Source organism: Coccinella septempunctata, chromosome 5 (assembly GCF_907165205.1).
Source record: "Coccinella septempunctata chromosome 5, icCocSept1.1, whole genome shotgun sequence".
NCBI lineage: Eukaryota > Metazoa > Arthropoda > Insecta > Coleoptera > Coccinellidae > Coccinella > Coccinella septempunctata.
Window position 1 is genome coordinate 16,385,682 of NC_058193.1, and position 22,478 is coordinate 16,408,159.

A 22,478-nucleotide genomic window follows, 5' to 3' on the forward strand; every position below is an offset into this window, starting at 1 on the left:
TATTGAACAAGATTCTCTTGAATAAATTGTTGAAAATAAAAATTGTTTCATAGATTCATACAGCTTTTATGAATGGAAATGAATGAAAATCAATACCAAACAACCAGCAAAATTCTCACAACTAAATGAGCGCACACAAGGAGAGGTAACTTCTAATAATCACAGGAAATATCCGAATTTCACAGAAGCACAACTCAAGACGTGTTTACCTTCAAGTTATCAGCGAATTTTTTTTATTGTTCTTTATTCTAGCTGTAGGGGAAATAGAACTATCGAAGAGTACCTGAATGATGATGTATCTTTGTGTGTATGAAAATGTGTTTTTTGTTATATTTTTTATTGTTTGTGATCATACGAATGACTTGCCTCATACATTGTTATTATGTCAGGAGAGACCCATATTTATATTTATCTTTGAAGAGAGTGTTTTGTACTCACCACCTTCTCATTTTGAATCTCAGGTAGGTACTGTAATTTTAAATAGGTATACCAACATCTTTAAAATAGAAATGATATGTTTAACACTTGAAGTTCATCAATTGCTTTATTTTCACTGGAGATTGAGTGTGAAGATTGAACAGAATATGTGCTTCAGAATGCTTGAAGAATGTTTGGATATTTTTGCTATTGCTAATATTGGTTAATCGGTGATTTGTTTTCATGAAGTCCAATTATCCTATGTTTTGTCCTCACATCTTCAATAGGCACATAAAGAAGGAATATGCACCTTTCAAAATCTGAAATTGATGTATGAATTAATTCAGCTCAGGGGATCAGTGATCATTCAAAATTAGACGTACAGAAGAGAAATTATTCATATTCATGTACATTATAGGTTGTATTTTCATGTGAAATGTAGAATCCACACAAGAATGGAAAATTTTATATATACGTGCCAAAGATGTATCCATATCATACCAAGGTAACTCGTTAACTTCATTCCGTAAAGATGAGCTCTGGAAAGATTAATAATTATATTGTGAATGTTAAATTTTGACAGCTATTGAGCAACTAACAGTATAGGGAACTCTAACGATTTGTCAAACTCAGCTGAGCGTTCGTTGTCGTGGGGCACACAAAGCTTTTTATTATCACTGTAAAGAAGCATTTCTGAGGAATTTATAGTTTAATCACTCTAATCCATTGAACTCTCTTCCCATAGAGTTCAATGCTCTAATCAAACGCCGGGAAGAACATTAAAATGTTCTTCCCGGCTTAGAAAAATCTAAGAACAGGCACAACATACAATACACGACCAAAACAGCATGCGAATCAATGGAGGGAAAAGCTTGTGTGCCCCACGGCAATGATCGCTTAGCTGATTTTGACAAATGGTTAGAGTTCCCTATTGGATAACTAATTCCGACATTTTAAGAAGTTTCATGACAGTTTTCGAAAGGAAAAAGGAAAGGAATTTTATTGTACATGGACACTGTGATTATTTTCTTTCTAAATCACTTCATTAGGAGGCTACGCGTGTAATTTATTATGCCGTGTCCAGACCTGCAGCGGCATTCTGAACTCACGATTTTGTTTGAATTCGGGTTTTGTTTGATCAAGCTTCGTCCCTCTAGTCAGCCCGTTTCGCCTCTACTCTGTAATCTGTGCGCTTCGCTTTGCATTGTCACAGCCGGCCAATAATCAAAAACCTTTATTTCGGTCAAAGATTATAGAGTAGAAATATAAGAAATGCCCCCATATCTCTAGTACTAAAAACGGACTACATTTTGGTTGGCGCTGAAAACGTACCGTCATAATACAGAAAAACTGTTCAATAATAGTTTTCTGTTCGCAGTGCATTCCGAGTCATTCGCTTGACAAAAGAAGACGTGCTACAGTGCTCCTAGTGCTATAAAAGAGAAAGCGGAAGAGAAAGTCGAAGTGAAAGTTTACACTAGCGAAGCTACGGAATTTTTTATTCCGTCTGTGAAGTTTGTGTAGGTTGTATATGTGTGTGTGTTATCGAAATTTTAATTCGTTAAAATTTTCGAAGTTTGTGTTCATCTTCAGAGTCCAGATCGGTCCAGATCGTTGGTTCTGCAGAAAGCATCAGGTGAGCTTATTTTTCGTATCTTTTTCCTGATTTTTCTCATAGCGTAGGGAATTTTTGATGAGTCGTTTTGTTTTTATGCATGATATATTTTTCTTTTTTGTCTTGAAAAATTTTATTTCAAATTGCTTTGAACAGCAAAGTAATTGTTAATTAGACTTTAAAATGTCTGACCATTCAAACTGCGATTCCGTAATGGAAGAAGACGTGCTAGGAATCGCTAATGTCGTGTCCGAGCACGATATCTTGAGAGAGGAGAACGCAAGTTTGAAAGCGAGGGTGAATTTTAATTCGTTAAAATTTTCGAAGTTGGTGTTCATCTTCAGAGTCCAGATCGGTCCAGATCGTTGGTTCTGCAGAAAGCATCAGGTGAGCTTATTTTTCGTATCTTTTCCCTGATTTTTCTCATAGCGTAGAAAACTTTTGGCTTTATACCATAAATATATTAGACTATTTCAGCGAATATTCCTGAATATTTTATTATTTTGAAATCCTTTGATATTTTGAGATTTTTGAGTATAAAACCATGTCGGAAACCTCAGATAATGAGGGTTCCTACATGGAAGCGACCGATACTGAAGAGTTCAGCGAAGGTGAACACGAGGAGCTTGTAAAGCTCAGAGAAGAAAATGGGCAGTTGAAAGCTCAAATAGTAAAACTGACTGAAACTGTGTCACAGTTGGTCGGTGAGATGCGCCTCTTGAGGGGGGAAATGACCCGCAATAATATGCCGAAATCTCCCACTTACGCCGCAATCACAAAACCGGTAGCGGGTGTCAAAAATAATTCCCTCAAAGGAATTGTTTCACAACCCGAAACAAGGGAAAATGATTCAACGCAGGTTGCGAAGGCCCCAAACGCGCCCCCAACTAAACGCGCGCGAAAAGAAAGCTCCTCTTCTGATGAGGAGACTGTCAAGAAGGCAACGGGAGAGCCTAAGAGAGATAAAATTCCACCCATCACGATGATGGACAACTCAGATTGGGTAGAGATATCTAAAGCTCTCTACATAAAAAAGATAAACTACAACCGCGCAACTGTAGTTAAAGACGGTATAAAAATCATCGCGTCGACCGTAGATGATTTTAGAAAAATCACAAAATTCTTCGAGCAGCATGGTGAAGAATTTTTACCTACCAAATGGAGGAGGAGAAGAAGATATATGCCGTCATTAGGCATTTACCAATCGACGCTGATCTTGCGTTGATTAAGGACGACCTGATATTCCAGGGAATATCAGACGCTGAGGTGTCCAGAATGACATCGAACAACACGAAGAAGCCCATACCTCTCTACCTGGTTAAAACCCAGAAAAAGGAAATCTTCGAAGTGAAGCGACTCTACAACCTCTGTATTGTGGTTGAACACAAAAAGAGGCCTGAAAGTCCAAGCCAGTGCTTTAGGTGCCAAATGCCGGACATGCACAAAACAAATACTCCTTCCCGTGGAGATGCGTGAAGTGCTCAGGAAGCCATAGCAGAAATGACTGCACACTCACGAGAAAAGGTGAAGAGAGAAATGTCACATGCGTCTTATGTGGAGAAGAGGGCCAACCAGCTAGCTACAAAGGATGTAGCGAGTTCAAGTTGGTGACCAGAAAGAAGAATTCCCGAAAATCAGCTGAACAGAAAAAGAATTTAACAAAAACAACAATTTCTGAACAGAAAATTCAGGAAGTAGCGAAGACCCAACCTACAGAGCAGGAAAAGAAGAGGGAGACTCCAAAACTCGTTCAGAAAAAAGAAGGACAGAAGAAGCTTACAATGAAACAGGCTGTGAACAGTCAACAGGAGAAGAAAAAGATATCTGAATCAGCCGATGATTTAGATATCTTCACGGAAAAAATTTTCAACAAGATAATGTTGAAAATTGAGAGGGAAATGGAGAAAAAACTCCAAGCATTATTTAGTAAACTGAATTAATGGATCTTACGGATATTAGAAAGAAATCCCTCAAGATAATCTCGTGGAACATAAACGGAATCAACACCCGGAAAGCCGAGATAGAAGAAATAATATCAGAGAGACAACCTGATATTATAGCCCTACAGGAAACAAGAATAAACCGGAACAGACGACTGAATTTCATGAATTATGAAACGTATAGATGTGACAGAATTACAAACACCGGAGGAGCAGTAGAAATATTGGTGAGTACAGATCCGACGAAACACAAGGAGAAACAGAAACAGTCACGATTGTCGCCGAATTGAATCGTCAAAGAGTCGAAATTATCTCGGCATATAAGCGACCACCAAACAATTCATTGGAAGAGGAGATAAACAACATGTTGGAAGGGACAAACCCAACAATCTGCATCGGAGATTTCAACTGTAAATCCCCATTATGGAACAGCAGAGCAGAGAATAGAAATGGCAAAAAACTCAAGGATTTCGCCGAAAAACAAAATGCCATACTGATTGCACCAGAGTTACCGACATATCTTGCTTTTGGTATAGGAATACCAGATGTAATAGATATCGCGATATTGAAAAATATAACTCAAAATTCTCTATTGAAACTTTGGAAGATGGAACCTCAAACCACAATCCCGTCGAATTGACAATTGGAGAAGAACAAAGAGAAAAACTGATGGAAATAAGAGAATATACCAATTGGGCTAAATACAGCCATTTAATATAATCGGAAATAACAGAAATTCCAACAATAAGCACTCCAGAGGATCTGGAATGTGCGGTTGATAAACTGGAAGAGATTATATTGAAAGCTTAGGAAAAAAGCACGAGAAGAGTGAAGAGACCAGCACCAAGTCATCCGCATGGCGATACGCCTAAAGAAGTAAAACATCTTATACGAGAAAATCGAAGACTCAGAAGAATATATCGGATGAATAAAAATGATATGAATAGAAGGAACCTCAACCGCCATAGCCAAGTTCTGAAAAATGCCCTGAAAGATCTAAGAACAAGCAGATGGAACAAAAGGGTTCAAGAACTGAATACAATCGATCATTCTGCATGGAGAATGCAAAAAAGCCTACGAGGAGAAAAGACTAAAAGTCCACCCCTACACGGAGAGAGGGGAATGGCGTATACTAATACTGATAAGGCAGAAGCATTGGCGGACTCGATCGAAAGAGAATCGAGAATAAATTACAGGATAGACGACGATAATGAAGATTTGGAAGAAATGGTTGAAGAAAATGATGAAGAAATGGATGAATTACCAGCGGCTGCTGAAATAGACAAGCCAACATCGCCAAATGAAAACAGGGAAATAATTAGAAGTTTGAAGAAGAGCAAAGCTCCCGGAAGCGATAAAATAACGAATGTTATGTTAAAGAAATTACCTAGAAAAGGTATAGCCGCTCTAAAAAATATCGCGAATGGAATCATGAGGACAGAACACTACCCAGAAAAATGGAAAACAGCGGAAGTCATAGTATTCAATAAACCATTTAAAGAGAAGAAGTTCCCACAAAACTACAGACCGATAAGTCTACTGTCGGCGTTAGGAAAAGTAGTAGAAAGGATTATCGCCACGAGGCTAAATGAGGAAACCGAAAATCTGAAACTGATACCGCCAGAACAGTTCGGATTCAGAAGAGAGCATTCAACAGAGCAACAATTATTAAGGCTCACAGAGTACATTACAGAGGGATTCCAAAATAAACAAGCCACAGGTCTTGTTTTATTAGACGTCGCCAGAGCTTTCGACAGAGTATGGCATGAAGGATTAATATATAAGATGAGAAGTGCTGGATATTCGATCAAAATATGCAAGTTGATCCGGAATTATCTCAAAAATAGAAGATTTTACGTGAAAGTGGAAGGAGAATGCTCCACAACAAGAGATTTAGAGGCTGGAGTACCCCAAGGGTCAGTGCTTGGGACACTTCTGTACAACATATACATTCACGATATTCCGAAGAATCCAAGAACCATGCTTACGTTATATGCTGACGACACAGGCATAGCAACTCGACACCGAAACCCAGAAGTAATAGAACGAGTTCTACAAGAAACGATTGACGAAACAAATGACTGGTGCATAAAGTGGAAAATCAAGCTCGATGGACAAAAGAGCCAAGCAATATTATTACAGAAGAGAAGACTGCGACCCACAACGAATCTAGAAGTTGACGGCGAAGAAATCGACTGGAAAAATGAAGCCAAATATTTAGGAATAACGCTTGACAAAGAACTTACTTGGAAAAGTCATATCAAACAAGCAATCGACAAAACGAAAGCAGCGATGAATAGTCTCTACCCTTTAATAGAAAGAAGAAGCCACATGTCGAAAGAGACAAAATTGAAGATAACACGGGTCAACGCCAAATTTGACTTTGAGTGCAAAGCATAAAATTTCGATAGTTAAGATCCTAATTAGACGAAAAAAAAATATATGGCACGAAAAAGTTTGCTTCTGTGTTTAGGAGACTGATTCAACGATAGCATTTACACTAAAAACAAGCAACATGTGGAGCTCATGGCTTGTCTTGATTCCAAACAGGAAAGTCAAAATATGCTTCATAGGCTTCAGAGAGAACGTGAGATGTCTTTAATTCGTATTTCACGTCACGAATTATAATAAATTGACCACATATAAAACAAAATGCATCAGCATCGTATTTAAATTTTCTTGACGATATTCGAAGTTTGTCTGGGCTAGTAAACAACACCTGATCATTGTTTATGACTCGAGTGCCCTCTAGCGGCACCTTGTAAACGTGGACACCCCACTCTCATCGGACGATCTTTTTGAATTATTAAAAATTATAAAAAAAATGAAGAACGACTATTAATACTATAACTATCACAAAAGCAAACTTTATACCAAAAAAAGTTATTTTCTTTTCATTTTTGTGCATAATTAACCGGAAAATCCTAGTATAAACGTTAGGACAAAGAACAAAAATTTTTTTGTAGAGTCGTGTAATCAAAGCCGTTGCTAGGCCTCAACTGACTTATGGATCAGTTGAGAATTCAGGCCACTGAAAACAAGCTGCTACGATGTGCAATAGATGCACCTTGCTTTGTCAGGAATAGACAGATTTATAGGGACCTAAAATGGGAAACCATAACGGAATTCATGAACAAAAAGCAGAGAAATTATTCGAAACAGCGAGAGGGAGGTTCGTCTGATTTGCAGATTTTCCCCCTGCTACACAAAAAAAAAAAATCTGTTCGCGAAATTCGAATTCTATTCCTTGTATTGAATTCCAATATCGACTTTGTTTAGACCAGAAAACAAACATCCTGAGTGACAAAACAAAAGTGTAATTTTGTTTTGTGATCAGCCTATTAGTTTCATCTGAACAATGTTCGGAATCAATTGATATCAGTGAAAAACGATGTTGGATGTGCTATATTTTTATTTGTCATTTTTCTACTCCATAATCTTTGGTTTCGGTATTTGAAGGTGACTCCACTAACTGCGGCTTAGGTTAACTTCGCATACTCTAACTAATCTAGTTAGAGTAGAACGTCCCGAAAGATGGTCATGTTGTTGATCAGGACTCTGTTCGTTGGATTCAGCAAATTCGAGAATATGATTGATGATTTTTCTCTCGAGAACCTTGGAAACCGAGGACACGGGGCGGTAGTTGGAAGAAGAATTTTATCCCCACCCTTCAATACAGGCATAACAAATGCTGAACGCCACTGTGAAGGGAGAGTCTATAGCCGCGTACACATCTGAGCAAAACAGCCGAATGAGCACATCGCGCCGAATGAGCATTCAGATGTGGACGGACAAAACACACCGCACCGAACACGCTCATTGTCGCAATTTGTCGGTCCATCAAAGAAAATTGGTGCTCAGTGTGGACGGGTTTAGTTGACATCATCTTTTCCTCGAACTGAACGCACACATTTAAATATAGATTTCTCGCAAGAAACGTGTTTGAATTTAATAAAATAGTATGAAAACCCCGCAATTTTGTAGTGCATGTCGTGCAAAAAAAAAGTGCTGTTGAGGCTACGGTCTCGACTTCTTTGTAGATATAATTGTGAAGACCATCTAGTACGCCGTAGTCTCTTCTTCTTTAGCAACTCGTACAGAATTATGAAAGAGGCACTAGCACAACCCAAGTTTTCAATCCTTAGAACATAGAATACATAGAATGATTCCTTTTTTCTAAGTTTCCATCGTTTACGTTCGTAAGCACTGAACTGACACATCCTTTGGAGCGGCTCCGAATACATGCTCATGCTGCTCGTGCGTCGGAAAGAAAAATCGTCCGCATAAACGCTCATTCGGCTATTTTGCTCAGATGTATACGCGCCTTAGTGAGCAGAGATCTTCGAAACAGAAAGAAGTGAAAGCATCCGAATATGGGGAAAAAAGGAGACATGCTATCTCATCACTTCCTGGAGCTGTGGAGATGTTCCGGGTAACGATCTCTGAAGTTGAGGGTATATCGCATATCGAGCAGGAAAATCGAGGTAAGAGAAATATTGCCGAAACACGCTTCTCAGAAGAGAAAGAACTCAGCCAAAACATCAGCACACTCAGAATTGTCATTCCGTATGAATTTCTCTAGAGGGGAACAGAGACAACGAATATCCGAAACAACGAATTCTGAACATATTTGAAGATCTTTCTTTTTACCTTTGACGCTAAATCTTGGCAGTTCGGACCGATGACCTTAAGTAATTGCAGTGATTGTGATAGTTGCTGTTCTCGAACTCAGATTTACTTCGTATATCGGGCTGCCATAAAGACTTCTTCACCTTGATATAATAATGCCTGCTATCCAAGATTTCTTGAGGTTTTGCTTCACCGACAAAGATCGTATGTTGGAAAAGACAGAATCCTGGACAATTGCTAGGAATCTCTCCCAAAGAATATTTCTGAAATCATCACCAGAGTAGAAGTCAGACCAATTATAAAACCTCAACATCGGCGAGAACCCTTCGTAGTCTATCCTCTCGGAAATTTTGACTTTTTCTTTAGTTGTACTGAGATAACAGTAGTGGTAGATAGGACAGATGGGATAAGAGATAACTATCAGATGTGATGATGAGGTCTAGTAAGGAAGGAGTTTGGCTATATCTGTATTACTCGTAGATGGGTTCGAGAGCGATCTTTTGAAGTCCAGTGTTGATAATGAGGTCAGCAGGGGGAAATCAAATGAATACAGTTATCTGAATCAAATCTGAATATCCATTATTTCAAAAAAATAATAAAAGAAATAATATATTTGTGGACGAAGAAGGCAGTAATTTTATGTTGTACTATATCTAAGTACAAAGTGAACAATAACAGATATTTACCGACGAAGAGAAATAAAATGTGTATTAACAGACTGACTAGCAGTACCTATTGTTGGATTGAATGTGAATAATATAATAAGGCAGAACTAAATATAAAAAATCTTTGGTCAGTGCTAGTCAATGTCATTCCCAATACAAACTGAATTTCTAAACTCACACAATGGATTATCACAAACATATACCTTCTTCTTGCCCTGTGCCAATGTAAATACACAACGAGCTGGGCTTGGTTTCTTGATTGACATTGAGTATTCAATGTCAATTGGGTTGATACTCTTCGGTACCTACCATTGAAAATTATTGAGTACTAGCTGACCCGGCAAACCTAGTTTTGCCATTTAAATTATTTCTAGGGTAGATAATAATAACTAACTCATCGTGATTGCTCGATTGGTCGTAAGAAAAAGGAATGCCTTTTTTTCTGTTCTGTACAATTTTTTTTGGGAATATATATATGGTTATATAAACCTTGCCCTAACAATAATAAACACAACAAAAAAAGAATTGTCCAATTTGGTGCGATCGTTTGAACAATAAAGCATTTTGAAGTAAACCATAGATCCTCTTTTATTAATATAGATTAATTATATGGGATCGAATTCGCAACAATTGTACTGGAAAATTATAGATATTCGGTACTCAGTACCGGGCACTTTCAGTTTGCGAATTCAAGTGAATATCTGCGGAATTGTTAGAGATATCTAAATGAAATTGAAAAATAACATTTAGTGTTATATACAGTTTTATGAAATTCTAATTCTGAAATTGTATTCCTAGGTATACGTTTCAATTTACTTTAATTGAAAAAAAAAATACTCACAGCGTTCTCTAGTTTTTGTCCAGAATAACATGAAATCCACTGAACAAATATCCATATAATTAACTGAAGAACATTCGGTATACTTGTCAACTTGGAAATAATATATCTAAATGTTATTGGCTATTTTCATTAATCCAGAGTTTTTACTCACCTTCATAGCTAGATACCCTAAGATACCAATCATGAGGTTATTGTTGGCATTATGTGTCGGAGCGAATATGTATCCAACACAATCATTCATCTCCTGGACTAAGCTGAAGTATAGAATCAGTTTGATTAAATTTTTCACAATCATGGTGCAAATATATACTAATAATGTTGTGCGATCGTTTACTGTTCGAGAACGATACTATTAGAAGCGACCTACAAATCACATGACGTCTTCTCGCAAGTTCTAGGTCTCAAATATCTATAGGTACTAATAGATAATAGAGAATAGAGTGAGTGGAAGACAGGATCGGCTTTTCCGAGAGCTAATACTGCATAAAAAATAGTATGGCCCCTGGATCTAATGAATCAACTATTGAGAGCTGAGCTGTTGGAGTAGAAGCATCTGCTCTTTTTCGGAGTTGAGGAAAATTGAGTGCGCCCAGTATTATGTCGATAGGCGGTGAGGTGAAGAAATCGGGATCAGCGAGCTTCAAGTTGTCGGTGAGAGACAAACGTGGTAGGTGCAAGGTGCACAACAATTGAGAGATGGCAAATTAGTAAATGGAGATGACAAAATATGAATAGTCATATTCACGGTTTTGTTAGCATGAAGAGATTTCAGCGTGATTGAAACTGATCCTCTGCGGAACGCCTGAGGACTACTGAGGAGATATCAAATCAATTATAGCTGGAAAAGAGGGATTAATTATTTGAAAAGTAGGGAGAAATCTTCTACAGTTCACTCACATTCTCTGATAAGGAAAATGGAAAGTTACCACCAAAGGAAACCATTGAACAATTTTGGACCGAACAATTATCAACGAAATCTCAGTTCAATGGAGATACCAGATGGATAGAAGATGAAAGAAAACATCTGGACCTGATGGTTTACAGAATGTATGGATCAAGAAACTTTGGATCATGCATGACAAATTCACCTCCGCAATGAATGATGTCATTGAAAATACTGAAGGAAAAGCAGTAGTTCTGACACATGGTACAACATATCTGTTACCTAAAGACCAAAATAATACAGAAGACCCAACCAAGTATCGACCAATCAGATGCTTTTCAACGATCAAATAATCAATCAAATATTGAGAGCTGAGCTGGTGGAGTATAACCAAAGAGTATCAACTTGATGATTTTTGGTAGAACCATCTGCCCCTTTTCGGAGTTGAGGAAAATTGGTTGAGCCCAATATTATGTCGATAGGCCATGAGTTGAAGAAATCTGGATCAGGGAGCTTCAAATTGTCGATACGAGATAGACGTAGTAGGTGCACAACAATTGAGAGATGGCAAATTAGTAAATGGAGTTGACAAAATATGAGTAGTCATATTCGCAGTTGTGAGATCATGAAGAGATTTCATCGTGAATGAAACTGATCCTCTTGATCTTGAGGTGGTTCTACCAATTTCAACGATGGTGACTTTGGATTGGCTTCGAGGGAGGCTGAGCAGTCGTGCGATGCCTTAAGAGATGAACTCGTGTTTCGATCCTGAATCGATGAGGAGTCTTGCGTTGTACGGGGTCACTGGTTGATGGCGACGAGAGTGGTTGTTAAAAAGGTGAGCTGTCTATCGGTGGCTGGAATCCTTTTAAGGGCCTTGATGGCTGCCCGACCATTCAGGCTTCTTTGGAGGCGGCAGGCTTGGCAATGCTGTTTTAATGTTAGTGAAGAGGGTTTTATAGCTAGATTCCCTTGAAAAGGACCAAAGATTATAGATATACAGGGTATTTCTTAAGGTGACGCTTTTTTTGACAGGTGGTAGAACTCATTAAAAGAGATCGTTCGGACGGCAGTTGCTCATATAAAATATTCAATATAAAAAATCATTTAAAAGCCTTGGACATCAATATCTTGATATGACCCGTAGTTTCTGTCTGTTAGGATATATCACCTGTGATGAATCACGATGCCATATGGATTGAGTCAGAATGTTCTTCCTTTGCGTTCTCTTCTCGGCACAAGAATTTATAGCAAATTTGTATATTCTTTTTCAAAATTTAGTACGTGATTTTTTCTGAAAGGTAAAATTATGGAAGTTCAAATTTAGCATAGGAAAAATACCTCAATGGTATAAGAAAAAAAGTAAGGCAGTTCATAAACTCACCGATGAAATTGCTCCGAATACTTCACAGAAATTGCTCGAAGTGATCATCATTCGTTTGATGGGCACAAAGTCTTGCCCGGCGTAATAACGAATGGTTACATGCAGCAACTATCACATCAATTTGCCCACGAATAATTACACAAGCATTTTCAATGCGTTGTCTTAGTTGGTCATTGTACATTAATGTTTTCAAATGACCCCAAAGGAAGAAATCACAGGGGTTGAGATCCGGGAAGCGTGCAGGCCAAGAAATGGATCCACCACGTCCTACCCACCTATTCGGGAACACATTATACAAATAATTTCGAACGTATCTTCAATAGTGGGCTGGTGCTCCATCCAGTAACAACCACATTCTCAGTCGAATATTGAGAGGAACATCTTCTAGTAATCCTGGCAAATTGTTATGGAGAAAATGGAGAAAGTCTTCACCTGACATTCGTGGTGGTAGAAAAAATATCCCAATAAGCATTCCACACAAAAGTCCGATCTTGACATTCAAGGAAAACCTTTGCTGAAAATCTGTTCTTCTGATAGCGCGAGGATTTTCTGTAGACCATGGGTATTGTGGAAATGATTTACTCCATTTCTTGTGAAAGTTTCTTCGTCAGTAAACAAAATGGATTAAATATTGGTGATTTCAAAGCCAGGCGCAATTCTTTTCTTCGAGGATGGTCTTCTGGTTGGAGTGCTTGAACTTTCTGGAAATGGTAGGGGTACAATTGCCCTTGTCTAAGTGTCTTCCAAAGTCTACTCTGGCTCACTCCGACGACCCTGGCAATGAATCTAGTACTCGTTGTCGGTTGTTCCTCAACTATGTTCAGAATCTGCTCTTCGATTTCGCCATTTGCGATGTATGGTTTCGGTAGTGCGTTGGATACATACAGTGGCTGCAGAATGTGACTTCCCATATGCAATTACCAAGCTACAGTCACATTCTGTAGCACTGTACCATTGCATCCGAAGCACTACCGAAGCTATACTTTGAGTAGGCATGCAGATCCGGAGCAAGAATTTCTCAGATTTTCGAGTAACTTTGGTTTCGAAATACTCAGCCCTGGTGAATATTATATATAAACGATTTTTGGTACCATGACTTATTTTGAGGAGTTCTATTACCTGTCAAAAAAAAATCCTCACCTTTGAGAACATTCTCTATATAATCTTTGAGAAAGAGATTAAGGGGTTGTAATAATGTCAGCGCACAGTCAGAAGCAGGCATATATTGTTCCATTACGTGGAGCGTTTATTCAGCACAATTGAAAATGCGGTGCCAGTGCCAAGCCTGAGAAGAGCTTGCATGGAGTGGATTGAGAGGACAGGTAACGAGATGTCTGGTAAACGAGAGTGCAAAGAGGTGCCGAAACATTCAATTGAGGAGGCGTTGGAGGTGACTCGATAGCTTACTTGAGATGACGAATGTGACGACGGCGAAAACAAGCTCATTTTGAAAGAATTTATCTTATCCCAAGTATCAGTGGTTGAGGTGCATAATTTCATATGAGAGGTCATAGAGGAGAAATATGATAAGTGAACGATGATGAAATTACAACTATTCGGTCCGAAGGACCAAACGCTCAAAATCGGGGATGTTCAGATTTTGTCAAATTGATGTTGTGGACTGTTATCAGATAAATGTGTTGGAGATGATATACATCAGCGGAATGGTACTCAAATTCAATGGTGCTTTGACAACCGCTAATTGACCGACGCTGTGTTCTGTGTCATTTCCATATTGTCTTTGATTAATTCCCTCCCCATTGTTTGAATCTATTTGAATATAGTGTAAACTTCGAATATTGTTCATCAGTTTCCCTCATCAAGTAATTCTCTTCAAAGTCTTTTGATTCAATCAGGTGCTAATTAGTTCTACGCAAAAGGTTATGTAATCTCCGTCTTCTCAAAATTATTAATTACTCCATTTTTATGTCCTTTTCATGCTTTCTTATAAATGAAATAGGTATGTCTACGACAGATCACAATAATATGTGAACATATTGGTAATAATCCTCTTCTTCATTCACTTCACTTCTCAATTCATAGATCGACTCAATTCACCTCAATTATATGCATTCCAATGAATATATATTTTTTTATATTTTAAAACTCAAAAAATTAAAGCCTTAAATTCACTCATCCCTTTTCGCAATAGATTCCGTCGAAACATATTCATTTTAATGCAATTCAAATGAAAAATTCTAATCAATTTTCATTGACGTACCTTGAAATTTCCATATAATATTTGACACAGAACATGAATTGTGTGTTAACTTTTTCTTTGTTGCTGTTCTCGAAATCAACTTTCTTCAATTCTTCCTTCAGTTTCTCAATTTTCAACAGAATGAACTCCACTGAGCCCAAATATAGAGAAACAGAAGAAGCCATAGCTGGTATTTGTGCCAGGTAGAATCCAAAAACATACAAAGCACACAGGGGTTGAAAATGGGGGATATTTATTTCGAAAGGAAACCACAATGGTAATAAACAACCACAAACATAATGCTTTTCATTCAAGAATTCCTTTTCATTGCAATAACTTTGTTTTACGAAGGACTCCAACACACCAGCACACGTGACCAAAGCTGTAGAATAGTAAACTGTACTCGCTAACTTGTCCGTGTAATGCACCACGGTTTCATAATTTCTCAGCTGTTCCTTCCTCATTTCACTCAAACTCTTGAGGAAGACAATGAATTGATCACCTCTCACGAACACCATTATATTAGCAGAATAATACATCAAGAGGAAATTAATACCATAAATTGCTGAAACTATCTCGTAGATGTGACATTCTGAAAAATAAAGATCTGAGATAATTATTGTGCTGGTTGAAGTTTCAATAGTTCATTATCGATGCTCATCTCCAATTCTGACCTATATTCTATATTCAAGAAAATACGATTCCAAGACTTAAGTCGTGTAAACCCTTATGGTCCAACTCTTTCCTTTTCGAATGTAAAGGACAAGGACATTTGGAAGTCTGAATGGAATAGGTGCACTATGTTCTACCAAGAATTGGTTAGTGATCAGTCGAATAGAGTTTCTGGTTCTGATTTTCCTAGGAAAATATGGTGTATTCTGAATCGAATAAGTAACAAGTCACGGACGTTTCATTAGTATGCTTTTCCGATGGAATTCATTTTATATCCTTAGTTTTGAATGCGGGGTACTAGAAGAACCAAGAAATTTCTGGTTAATCATTGTCCCATTTATAAATTTCGGGATGGTTTTAGGGCTATATACATGCAGTTTCTTTAAATTGGGTTGTGAATTTTAGGTCAATTTAGAACTTAATTTTAACATCTCACATTTTTCTGCATTTGTTTTTTTTTTGTTTCATGTGAAATTTCCTAGTAACTTGGAGGAGACTGCCTGGATTTTCTTTTCCTTCTAGGATTAGGGTCAATTTTTGCAGTGCTAAACACTTTCATCTCTTACAATCCACAACACTCGCGGTGAGGAAGGATTTTTTAAATCGCTCTTGTATCATACGCAAAATTGTATGGTACCACGTTACGCTAACCGCTGCTAGAACTTTATCTCCTATGTAAGTTGGGATGGAGTGACTTCTTACCAAGGATTATAGATTAGGGTTTATAATCTATAATTTCATACAATTTTTTTTTCTATTCAGAATATTTAAAGGATTCCTAATCCGGGAGAAATACAGTTGAAAACAGAGGGTCAGGGAAATTGATGGATAGAGTATATAGAGGGTTGAATAAAGTATCCTAACATAATTTTTTTTTCATACTGAAAGCCCTGGAGCCCATCACAGGACTAGGGCAGCTCCTAATCAACTATAGGGAAAGATGGTTGAAGGAAGGTTGAAGGATGGTTGAAGATGTGGTGTAATGTATCCAGAAAGCTGGCCTCTTATAGGAACATACGCATTCTCCTTCTTCAGTGTAGAATGAAACAAGTTCTACCAAACCACATAGTCAACAATATTAAGATTGTGTACTCGCTGCAATCATGGACCACCCATATAGAAGAGAGTTATTCCTTAGTCTAGAAATGAAAATAACAGTCTGGAAAAGTAAACAGTTAGAAGAACAGCTGAATGATGCTGCTCGTCTGGTGCAACACACAATACCGGAGGAGCTGTTTTTGGGGTATGCAGATAGAATGAGGCTTAATTATGATAGGGTATTTCACAAGGTGAAGAACACTAATATTAAGAAAATCGAGGTACTAACAGACAAGCAGAGCACTTTCAAGATTACACTGAATGAAAACCTCTAAGGGTGACCGGCCACCGAATGCGAAGTTGAGCGTAGCTGAGCGTTTTCAATGCTAATATTATATAATTGACAAGCTACGAATCGAGTGACGTAGTGACGAGTGACATTTAGCATTGAAAACGCTGAGCTTCGCTCAACTTCGCATTCGGTGGCCGATCACCCTTAATTACACTAATGTGGAGATACCTGATTATGCTAAGAGAATTCCGTGTGGTCATGGGGAGGTCCCAATAGTGAGTATTATAAAGGATTTAGAGTTCTGTTTATATTCGAAAAACCAAAACGAGGAAGAAATAGAGGATCTAAGGGGTAGAGCCAACAATATTATCACAAACTTTTTGAATGGTAACAGATTAAATAAATACAACATAATTTTAAGAGACTTCAACAAGACAAAGAAGTTCATATCTGAAAATCCAATTCCAATTCCAATTAGCCTATTCTCTATCCTTCCAAGTTTGGATATAGGCCCCCCCCAACTGCCTCCAGCACTTCCTGTCTTGGGCTCTCCTCTGCCACATCAAGCCTGCGTGTCTGACTATGTCATCTTTCCACCTCATCTGCGGTCTTCCTCTTGATCTTTTCCCATCATAAGGGCGCCACTTCCCAATGTCTGCATTCCAGCGTTTGTCCTGTAATCGTTCATTATGGCCTGCCCATCTCCCCTTAAGTGACGCTGCTCGTTCTATTGCGTCTACAACTTTCGTTTTTTCTCTTATCCATTCGTTGCGTTTTTTATCCCTGAGTGATACTCCTAACATGCTTCTTTCCATAGCCCTCTGCGTCTTGCGGATTTTATCGATGTTTGTTTTGGTGAAAGTCCGTGTCTGAGCTCCGTATGTTAGTACCGGTCGAATACTTTTGTTCTCAAGTGCATGGGAATTTCGTGGTTTTTCATGACATAGGCGAGCCTACCGAAAGCTGCCCATCCTAAACGAGTTCTCCTTGCGATTTCCACAGTCTGGTTTTCTCTACTCGCTCGTATCGCCTGGCCTAGGTATATATACTCATTTACCTGCTCTATTACTGCTCCATCTACTATTATTAAGTGTTGTTCATTCGAATTGGTCATAATTTTTGTTTTTTTAATGTTCATTTTCAAACCTCTCCGCAGCGCTTTCTCATGAAGTTCTTCAATCATTATTTGTAGTTCTTCCCAGTCAGAGGCAATCAGGAGTATGTCATCAGCGTATCTTAGATGATTGATCTGCCATTGATCTTTAAGCCCTTCTTACTCCAGTTCAGAGATTTGAACAGCTCTTCCAGGGCCATCGTGAATAATTTCGGCGAGATAGTATCCCCCTGTCTTACTCCCCTTTTGATTGGTATGCACTTCGTCCTCAAATTGCTGTCAAGTTGGACTGTCATCGTTGCTTCCGAATAAACGTTGTTCAACAGGTTTCTGTATCTTGAATCTATTCTGCCATTCACCAAGGCTTCTTCGACCGCCCATAGTTCTACGCTGTCAAAAGTCTTTTCATAATCCACGAAAGCAAGATACAGGGGTAGGTTATACTCGTTGGCCTTTTCTATCAGTATTTTTAGTGTATGCAGATGGTCGCAGGTTCCGTATCCTTTTCTGAATCCAGCTTGTTCAACCGGTTGGTATGTTTCAAATTTATTCGTCAATCTGTTATTGATGATCTTCATGAAGGTCTTGTATAGCTGTGAAAGAATGGATATGGGCCTATAATTGTCTAGGACGGCAGGCTCACCTTTTTTGTGAAAAAAAAATCTGAAAATCCACAAGTAGGTAAACATTATGAGAGCTGATAAAGGTAATAAAACAGTGATTATGTATAAGGAGCAGTACGTCCAAACTTTGATGGGAATGTTGAGTGATACCGGGTCTATAGAGAGATCAGGAATGATCCAACAAGCAGATTTCAAAAATGTGCAAATAACCTTATTAAAGAACTAGCAAGGAACACTTGCATTTCCAGAGAACAAAATATATGGAAAAGAATAATGCCGTAGCTCCAAAACTATATGGACTAAGAAAAACTCAGGAAAATGAGGTTGCATTGAGACCTGTAGTGAGTTGCATTAATTCGCCATTATACAATATCGCTACATACATACATTGTACTTTGCTTATGCTCACATTAACCTTTGAGTATAAAGTAAAGAATTCTATTGAGTTTGTTACTTGTGTCGAAAATGTAACCAACCCTGAGGATTATATTTTAATATCCTTAGATGTAATATCATTATTCACCAACATCCCCAAGGAATTAACCCTCGACATAATAATGGAAGACTGGGAATATATTTCAGCAAGTACCCTTGGATCTCTTTCTGCGTCTGGTTTCCTTCTGCTTTGATTCCAGTTATTTCTCTTTCAATGGAACATTTTATCAGCAATTGGATGGTTCCGCGATGGGCAACCCGATGTTAGCAAACTTAGTCAAGAACAGGTTAGTCAGTTTTTTTTTTGATTTAGCAGGGGGAAAATCTGCAAGACAGACGAACACACCCTCTCCTGAGGGAGAACAGTGTGGGGATTCTCACTCTCTTGAGCTCGAGACCCTCTAAAAACCCTTAACTGCTTCTTCATAGGTTCCGGGCATTTTGCCTATTAACCAGTTAACTCTTATGGTTTCTGGACACTCACACGATCATAGTCGTGTTGATAGTTGTATGCTGCCTATATCTTTTATAGGTTAAGCTCTTCTTTGGTTACATTTAAATCCTCAACTGAACTCTCGTTCTTCGTTGGTAGGTTCTTGACCTTCTAGCTTCTTCTGTTGGATCGTAGTCCATTAATGTTCGTAGTTCCTCATTTGGACGTTGTTTGGCTTTGTCGAATATCCTTTCCGCCTTTCTCTTCATAAATTCTGCAACTTGTTCCCATTCAAAGTCCTTGTAGATTTGTTTGTTCCTATCAAACCAGGGTACATCCATCGCCATTCTAAGGAGTTTATTCTCAGTGGCCTGTATTCTCTTGATGTGGGTCTTGGCTGCGAAGCCCCATGCCGCCGATCCATAAGTGAGTTGTGGTCGCGCGATAGCTTTAATCATCGTCAACTGGATGTTATTATTCATATGGCTTCTTCTGCCTATGAGTGGATAAAGTCTACTCATTGCGGCTTTTGTTTTATCAACTGCACATTTGATGTGGCTCTTCTATGTTAGTCCTCTGTCAAGCTTCATTCCCAGGTATGTTGCTTCATTTATCCATTGAACCTCTTCTCCATCAACTTCAAGGTTTTCTTCCATCCTCAATCTTCTCTTTTGCAGTAATATTACTTGAGTCTCTCTTCCATTGATTTGGATCTTCCATTTGATGCACCATTTGAGTAATTCATTTATGGTTTCCTGCAGTCTCTGGTGTATGATCTCTGGGCGTCGAGATCTGAACGCTATTCCTGTGTCATCTGCGTTGTAAAGACCGTCTGTTATTTAGATTTTTTATAATTTCAGGAGGAAAAGTTTTCGTGTCTGGACAAGAGTTTTATTTTTTGACAATCAATCTTTTTTTTTTAACATACACACTCGATTCTAACATAAATCATAGCAACAAATAACTTATTTACAATGAAATTGAAAGTTCGTAGTAACACTCCCTCCCAGTGATGAGCTATCATTACTTCTTTTCATAATTTCCTTCCAGATCAAGTAAACATAATTTGGTGAGAGGCCGTCTGTAGGTTCCAATAGTTGTTTTAACATCGACCACTCTAATGTTTCCATCTGCACCGGGATATACTGCAGTGACAATACCTTTAGGCCATGTGTTTCTTGAAAATTGAGAGTCGATAATGATGACTACATCGCCAATACCAATTTTTCTTTTAGAAGATGAGAACCACTTCGTTCTTTTTGTCAGGACAGGAAGATATTCCTTGATCCAGCGTCGCCAAAAGTGATCAGCCAAAAGTTGTGATTTTCTCCACTGTTTTCTTGTGACTAAATCATTCTCGTCAAATTTTCCTGGGATCTGAGCTGCGCTGGAAGTACCTATCAAAAAATGGTTCGGTGTGAGTACTTCACTATCTGCATTGTCCAGTGAAACGTGAACTAAAGGCCGACTATTCACTAAACTTTCCGCTTCAATCAATAAAGTTTGTAAAACTTCTTCTTGTGGAGATTTATCTTTTAAGATAATACTCAGTGTTATCTTTATCGATTTAACTAAACGCTCCCAGCTGCCACCCATGTGAGGAGCAGAAGGAGGTATGAAGTTAAATTCAATATTATTTGTTGTCATGCTTGATGTCATTCTGTTTTGGTCAAAATTTTCTATTGCATTTTTCAGCTCTCTTTCTGCTCCTCGTAGATTTGTGCCATTATCTGAAAATATTCTCTTGGGGCATCCTCTTCGACCGATTAATCTTCTGATTGCCATTATCGCCGAATCTGTGGTCAATGAATGAGCTATTTCCAGATGAACTGCACGGGTGCTCATGCAAGTGAAGAGTACCCCATATCTCTTTTCACGTCTACGGCCAATTGAAACTTGCATAGGTCCAAAATAGTCCATACCGGTCGTAGTGAAAGGTCTTACGAACGAACCTAGTCGGGATTCTGGCAGTGGGGCCATCTCTGGAATTTCAGGTTTTGCTCTTCTGTTTTTGCAAAACTGACATTCTGTCCAAGAATTTCTGACCGCTGACCTCATATTCAGAATCCAATATCGTTGGCGTAGTTCGTTGGCGACAAATTCTTGTCCACTATGTGCTGCTTTGTTGTGATAATAACGAATTAGTAATTTTGTGAAATAATTTTTTGGCTCGAGTATGATGGGAAATTTTGCATCATCCGTTAAATCGTTGGAATATATTATTCTGCTCCGGACCCGTATAATATCTTCGTGATCTAAAATTGGAGACAGTTTGGACAATTTGCTATATGATTCAACCATTCCACTTGACTTAAGAGACTGGAATTCTTCTGAAAAATCTTCACTTTGAACACATCTTATCCATAGTTTTTCGGCTATTTCCACTTCGCTCGTCGTCAGTTCTCCATCTATGGGTGATTTCTTCTTGACTTGTTGTAAAAATCTCAACATCCAAGCTGTTGTACGAATGAGTTTTAACCACCTTGAGAATCTGGTAATTTTTGGCAAGGCTTCTGTTAAATTCACCTTAACGGTTACACCTACAAAACATTTTTTATTTTCCGAAGTATCGAAATCGGGAATCTGATATTGGGGCCATTCTTCAGTTTTATTCTTAAGGAAAGGAGGCCCTTCCAACCATCTACCACCAGTTTTCCATTCATTTTGATAATTTTCCCTCGTGGCATCATCGGCAACATTTTCTTTTGTCGATATCCAATTCCATTCTCTAGCATCGGTATTTTCTACAATTTCAGACACTCGATGGGCTACAAATGGCTTGAAAATAGTTGGATTAGCTTTTATCCATCCAGCTACTGTTTTGGAATCAGTCCAATAGAAACATTTGTGGATATTCAAACTATGGTTCTCTTTTATAGTCACTGCTAATCTGCTACCCAAAACTGCAGCTTGAAGTTCAAGTCTAGGAATCGAAACGATGTTCTTGATAGGTGAAACTCTTGATTTTGCCATCACGAAAGAAGTTTCTATCGAATTTTTTTTTGTGATTCGAAAGTATGCAACTGCGGCATAAGCCTGGGCACTCGCATCGCAAAAAATGTGGAGTTGAATTTCTTGTGCTTCAAATAAATTCAGAACGTAGCACCTTGGAATACTCAGATTAGTCAGTCTTTCGATATTTCGTACCCATTTTCTCGACGATTTTTCCTAGTGCTGGTAGTAGACCGATTGGTCTATAATTTTGAGGAAATTTCCGTTCCTTTCCAGGCTTGTTGAGAACTATCATTTCTGCAGTTATCCATCTCTTTGGGTAGTATTCAGTCCTCATGACTCCGT

The 22,478-nt window shown here is 38.3% G+C and overlaps 2 protein-coding genes across 2 annotated transcripts; both read right to left on the minus strand.

Moving 5' to 3' along the window:
• Positions 1–525: 525 nt before the first annotated feature.
• LOC123313145 lies at positions 526–16,611 on the minus strand. The gene is made up of 6 exons (XM_044897884.1): positions 16,574–16,611; positions 14,596–15,166; positions 10,259–10,361; positions 10,108–10,197; positions 801–956; positions 526–737 (listed from the first exon to the last, which is right to left on the minus strand). The coding sequence occupies exons 2-6, from the start codon at positions 15,111–15,113 to the stop codon at positions 690–692; spliced, it is 915 nt and encodes a 304-aa protein (XP_044753819.1). The 5' UTR covers positions 15,114–15,166; positions 16,574–16,611; the 3' UTR covers positions 526–689.
• A 3,593-nt stretch (positions 16,612–20,204) lies between these two features.
• Positions 20,205–22,154, minus strand: LOC123314055. The gene has a single exon (XM_044899168.1). It carries the CDS (start codon positions 22,152–22,154, stop codon positions 20,205–20,207), a length of 1,950 nt encoding a protein of 649 aa, XP_044755103.1.
• Positions 22,155–22,478: the final 324 nt, after the last annotated feature.